Source organism: Phyllopteryx taeniolatus, chromosome 10 (genome assembly GCF_024500385.1).
Source record: "Phyllopteryx taeniolatus isolate TA_2022b chromosome 10, UOR_Ptae_1.2, whole genome shotgun sequence".
NCBI lineage: Eukaryota > Metazoa > Chordata > Actinopteri > Syngnathiformes > Syngnathidae > Phyllopteryx > Phyllopteryx taeniolatus.
This window is the reverse complement of record NC_084511.1, coordinates 25,058,494-25,064,729: the sequence shown is the minus strand read 5'-3', so window position 1 is coordinate 25,064,729 and position 6,236 is coordinate 25,058,494. Positions and strand designations below refer to the sequence as shown.

Below are 6,236 nucleotides of genomic sequence, written 5' to 3'. Positions count from 1 at the left end.
GACAGCCACCGCACCCAAAATGACCCACAGAGGAGCATATCTTGAACCAAATGCCCTGGAAGAGAAATGTGCCCTTTCTGTTCTAGCCCATCCCCCCCCACTCGATTAATCAATATTAAAAAAAAAAAAAAATGTCACTAATATAAACTGAGTCCCCAGCTTGATGGAGATTCATTAAGTCACTTCTGATTATTATGAACAACAATGATTCGAAATTTACATTATTTAGGGGCTATGGTTCTGGAACTGGGGTCCCCGATGAAGTTGACCCTTTCCCTTTTGCAAAAAAAACAGCCCCAAAACTATGTTTCGTGCATGAGAAGGGATGGTGATCTTTGGGGTTTTCTCACATTTTTTCAACCTTCCAACACAGCAGGTCGAGTTTGGTTTCATCTGACCACAGCACTTTGTTCAAAGCCTTTTCTGATGTTTGCATGTAGATGTACACATATATACATATACAAGTGTCTTGCTGAGCAGGGAGACCTTGCGGGCACTGTAAGATCCCCCCCCCCCCAAAAAAAATATATTTTCATAAAGGTAGTACTCTATAAATCAAATTTAACCAGGTAAAACTTGAGATCTAAAATCTCTCTTTCAAAAGCGACCTGACCGAGAGGCAGCAAAGATTTTACAGTACATGAGAAAATTCATTGCAACAAACAAAATCAAATTAAGAAAAATAAATAAATATCACAAAAATACAACCCTGTATTTCAGTCATGAATTGTGCTGTACAATTTTATTTATACCAATGGTAAACAGTGTAGTTTGCATACAAGGCAACATGTAAACCCTGTATGAGGGTGATTTGCCCAAATAAATCATGTTTTCATGTTCACATATAAATCATTAAAATTGGACACAAAAAAACCCAAAAAACATTTCATAATTTTGGATTTTTCTGAAGCTATTCAGCACAAGAAAATGTATTGTATCTGCAGGTATCCATTAAGTTGAATGGGTTAGGTCCTAAGCTACATATTGTCTTCAAGTCTCACAAATCCAGCGTTGTTTAAGGGAACAGTTATCGTCATTCCAGGCTCCGAACACGAGAGAGGATTTGCTCTGGATTTTAACGCAGTCCTGGTTCCGGAAGTTGTTGGGCTGACCCTTCTGCCAGAACCTATTAGAAAAAAAATAAACCTGTAAATTCAAATATAAACGAAACATTTATCTGACAATGTACATGTTGCATCACATTGCACTGCAGGGGATTTTTTTGTTTGTTTTGTTTACTTCTCCACCCCTCCTTAGAACTAAGTGAAATAAAATCTGGAAGTGAGAGCACTTTGTTGCAAAATGTTGACACATTCAAAAAGTTCAGACTTACTCTGTGTTGAGAGGGGTCCCATCCACCCAAATCCACGTTCCTTCCTTGATTTGGTCGCTCAGACCAATCCATGCATGCTGGTTTTGCCCCAATAAACCATTAACGAATACCTGTTTGTGAAGACCACAATCATGAATGTGCACCGTTAGAATGTTGTTGTTGAAGGAACTATGTGGACAAAATTGTTGATAATGTCACAAACGGGTTTTTTTTTTTTTTTGCAGGCATTGAAGGCAAAACTTGGAGGCAGAACATGTAAGACCCAAGTCCAGGGAGTCTCAAAAATGTTTTAATTTCCAAAAACAAAGGAAAACAAGGATCGTGGAAAAATCGAAATACCAAATTGACAAAGTCCAAAATCTAAATGCAAAGTAACAAAGAAACACGAGGGAACAAAGAAAACAGGAAACGAGACATGACAAATGATATAACTGACGACTTCGACATGTGACACTGACAAGATCTGAAAGAAACAAATTCAAACAAATCAACGAGACAACGAGGAACACCTGGAAAACACGCGCGCACACACACACACACACACACACGAGTGGCTGGAGGGAGCTGATTGGTCGACACAAGGTAGAAGGTTGACGAGAACAGGTGGCTACAATAAGCAAATGAGCACACACGACATGAACAACATGGGACACAGGAAAACATGAAACAAAAACTAAATATAATCGAAACTAGAACACAGACCATGACAGATACCTTTCCATTATGAAAGAAAAAAAAAACACCATGGTCACTGAAATAACTTGAGACTGACAAGACTGCAATTTGCCAAAAATGCATATTGAGAAGCAACAAAGCAGCATGTTTTCACATGAGAATGGCTTGATACTCTTGAGATTTCATTTTGGCCTGCACAGATTCATGACACCTTGTGCCAGATGTAGCAAAGCAGCCCCAGGACACAACCGAGCCACCTTTGTGTTGTACAGTAGATTACAGTGTGCAATTAGATTAAAGTCAGAGACTCCAAAATAGAGGAGCCCATCCAGCCAATTGAACACTTAATTTATCTTGGAGTCTGTGAAGTGAAGTGTCTCACCTGTTCCTCCTTGCTGTTTATAATAACCAGATCGCCTCCCTTGTTGATGCAATCTTGTCTGCTTTCCGCCCAGTTCTTACTCAAGCTTGACACAAAGTAGCAGTTGCCGTCAAACTTTCTCCAGCCGACCCCACAGAGCATGTCTAGAAAATGTCAACAAAATTGAGATCGATAAGGCAATCCGGTCACTGCACCGGTGTCCGTAGTGGTCTTACAGCTCAGCTTGGCGGTCATCTTGTCCACGTTCTTCTGCAACTCGTACCTTTGTGTCTCAAGGCTGCTTTGGTTTCCGCGAAGCTGCTCATGTTCAACCCGCAGAGTGTCGCAGTCATTGTGAATGTGCTCCTTTTGTCTTTGCAGGAGCCAGTACCTGGTCTGACACATACTTTCACTGATGCTCAATGCTCTGTTATTTCTTTCCAGCCGGTCTCTGTCAGCCTCCAGCAAAGTGTAATTGTTCTGTAAATGCGCTCTGTCATCTTTAATATCATTGTAGAGGGACTTGAACACATCTCTCTCAGCAGCCACATTGGTGTTATTGGTTAGAAGTCCCGCTTTCTCTTGAACGAGTGATGCGTAACGGGTCTGTAACTGGTCTTTTTCGCTTCTCAGTGAAGAATAACTGCGTTGTAGCTGATCCTGCTCATTTTTCAGACCGTTAAAGCGGGACCTCAACTGATCTCTTTCAGTTGACAAAGTGGTCTCACTTGCTAGGAGAAGTTTTTTCTCTTGATCGAGGGAATTGTAACGGGCTTGTAACTGGTCCTTCTCGCTTCTCAATGAAGAGTAACTGTGTTGCAACTGGTCTTTCTCATTTTCCAGATTGTTAAGGCGGGACCTGCACTCATCTTTTTCAGTTGACAAAGTGGTTTTACTAGCAAGGAGAAGCTGTTTTTCTTTAGAGAGAGAATCGTAGCTGGTCTGTAACTGATCTTTCTTGGTTCTCAGTGAAGAGTAATCGCGTTGTAACTGGTCTTTCTCATTTTTAAGACTGTTTAGGCTGGACTTTAGCTCATCCCGTTCAGCAGCCACAGTAGTTTTACTGGTTTGAAGGTGTGCTTGCTCTTTAACAAGAGAATCGTAACGAGTCTGTAACTGGTCTTTCTCTTTAACAAGGGACTCGTAACTGGCCTGTAACTGGTCTTTGTCTGTCCCCTGTGCACTATTTAATGTTTGTAGCACATCATTCTCTGTATTTAGGAGACTGTAATTAGTCTGCAACTGATCATGTTGCTGCTTCACACTCTGGAAGTTGGTCCTCAACTCGTCTCTTTCGGCAGTCCAAACTGTTTCGCTGCTGAGGAGTCTATCTCTCTCTTTCACCAGTGAATTGTAGCTGTTCTCCAACTGTTGTTTCTCTTCAACAAGGGATTCGTAACTGGCCTGTAACTGCTCTTTGTTCCTTGTCAGATTATTCAACATGACCTCAAGCTGGTTTCTCTCCACGTGGTCTCTATCTGTGGGAAACATGTCGCTGTTGAGATGGAGGTCTTGAGTCAGATGATCAGAATTAGCCCGGTCCGCCATTGAAAATCCAGGCATTAGCTCGTCTGTGAAAATGAATTCAATGTCAAAACCAGTTAAAAAAAAAACAACAAAAAAACAATTTTTTACTTAGGCTTGCATGTTTTCAGGGTGACGTACAGTAGATGAATTGTCCAATGTTACCGGCCAGTGAGACAGCGCACAGTAAACCAAGACACACAGTGACACATCTGGATGACTTGTTTCTTTGTTGAAAATTCCCTAAATCAATTGAAAGGAATATATTGTCAGTTTACAACAAGGTGAACATTAAATTTTTGGGGGCATCGTTACATCGCGATTAAAAAAATAAATAAAAACAGGAATTAAAAAATAAAATTTTAACTAAATGTATAAAATTGAGGCACTTATTGAAAATACTTTTGATATATAAAAGAATACATTTATAATAAAACTAAATGGTACTGATGTCAACTCCATCTTAATTTGTTGATGATTATTATTGTACATTACCTTCAGTGACGAGCCCTTGCGTCGTAAATTTCTTATTTACATAGCCGCAGTCATCAAGTTCCATGGAATCCATGTTTAGCAGTGTTTTTCCTAGTTAGGAAATGGAACATTTATTGCGGAATGCAAAACAAAAACAAAACGAATGTAGTCAGTTTTCGCGGTTTACAAACATCTGTTCCTTCAGTTTTCTAATACTGCCAACAATAACATAATGATGAAGTCGCATTTTTCAACTGTCCACTTTTTGACCAGTTTGAATAAAAAGTGTTCTAAACATCTTAAAATATTTGTTCATTTAATTGTAACATTGATTGCTGTTTAACTATCCACAAATGTCATACACAAACAAACAAAAATCCCAATAGAAATCTTATTTTCTCAATTTGATAATAAGTTAAATCAACCACCACCCTTTAATAATGGTTCAATTTAACCTACAACATAACTCACTGGACAATACAATTTATTCTCAACATTTCTATCTCGCTTGCGAAATGAGACACATTGACTGCATTATTTTTGGATGCAACAACTGTTTTGTTTCCTTATTATTTTAATTTTTTTTGAGTGTTGCTGTTTCCCACTATTTCCCTTGACATCTTGGTTAAATGAATGTCCTGAAATTCCACGTTTTCACAGTTGACACTCAGTGTTTTATTATATCTAATTTACAACTGTGTAGGCCTACTGTAATAAAACCATTAAACAAGTCCTTACCTTGAAATCGTTGCGATAGAAAACTGTAAAAAGTTTGAGGGGATCTGCTTTCACATTAAATCGCCAATGCATTTTTTTTTCTGAATAAGATAGGAAACAGGAAGTTATCTGGGTTGTGATTGGTTGGAAATGAACACACCTACTGTATATTGACATTTTGTATGATGATCTGTGCAACTGGAGTTCATTGACTTCCGGTCATCATTGCTGGGGAAGCACTTGAGTTTCTTTTTCCTTTCTTGGCTCGATCGAGTCTTAATCTGGACTTTCTCTTCCCCTTTTGCCTCACTTCAATTCCTTGCTTATGTCAAGTGACAAACGTTTGACTTTATCCTCAAAAAGTTAAAGTGCAAACTCGTTCATTTCTCACAAAAACTACAGGTTTAGTTTTGTTTCAGTTTTACCCCTACAGACAAAGTCTTGTCTGACTTTTTCAAAGCTATTGCGAAGTCTTAAACTTTAATTTTGACTATCATAGCTATGCAGATAGCACACAGTTACTGTATATCTAGCAGTGTCTCCAGATGACGATAGTTCAATTGAGGTGTTGTGTCACTGTCTAAAACAGATAAATAACTGGATGAGCCAAAATTGACTTCAGTTAAACCACAACAAAACTGAGATAATTGTTTTTGGCAATAAAGAAAAGAGGATTGCTGTTAGTAAATACCTGGAGTCACTCTCTTTAAAAACCAAAGACCAAGTCTGAATCCTTGGCATACTGATAGATTGAGACCTGACTTTCAACAGTCATATCAAATCAATTACTAAAATAACCTTCTGCCATTTGAAGATCATATCCAGAGTGAAGGCTTGCATGTGCCAAGCAGACCAGGAGAAGCTCATCCAGGATTTTATTTCAAGTAGACTTGACTATTGTAGTGGTCTTCTGACTGGACTCCCCCAAAACAGCATGATACAGCGGCAGCTCGGGTTCTGACTAGAACAAAGAGGTCAGAGAATATTACTCCAATTCTAAAGTCTTTACACTGGCTCCCAGTCAGCTTTAGACTAAATTATAAAGTTCTGCTACTGGAATCAATAAATGGTCTAGGTCCTGAATACAGGAAAGAAATGCTAATGGAATATAAACACTGTAGGGCTCTGCGATCAACACTCAGGTCAAATAGT

At 38.9% G+C, this 6,236-nt stretch overlaps 1 protein-coding gene across 1 annotated transcript; it reads right to left on the bottom strand.

The window, feature by feature from the left end:
- Window positions 1-722: 722 nt before the first annotated feature.
- On the bottom strand, window positions 723-5,238 carry LOC133485012 (CD209 antigen-like). Its single transcript, XM_061788310.1, has 7 exons — window positions 5,106-5,238; window positions 4,389-4,478; window positions 4,035-4,136; window positions 2,606-3,940; window positions 2,391-2,533; window positions 1,334-1,443; window positions 723-1,126 (listed from the first exon to the last, which is right to left on the bottom strand). Exons 2-7 carry the CDS (start codon window positions 4,459-4,461, stop codon window positions 991-993), a joined length of 1,899 nt encoding a protein of 632 aa, XP_061644294.1. The 5' UTR covers window positions 4,462-4,478; window positions 5,106-5,238; the 3' UTR covers window positions 723-990.
- Window positions 5,239-6,236: the final 998 nt, after the last annotated feature.

Excerpts from the sequence above, each read along its gene's own strand:
- LOC133485012 (XM_061788310.1), bottom strand. The coding sequence starts at position 4,461 with ATGGATTCCATGGAACTTGATGACTGCGGCTATGTAAATAAGAAATTT. Across the intron at positions 4,137-4,388 it reads GCAAGGGCTCGTCACTGAAG|GGAATTTTCAACAAAGAAAC; the intron begins GTAATGTACAAT and ends CAATTGATTTAG. Across the intron at positions 1,127-1,333 it reads GGGACCCCTCTCAACACAGA|GTTCTGGCAGAAGGGTCAGC; the intron begins GTAAGTCTGAAC and ends TTTTTCTAATAG.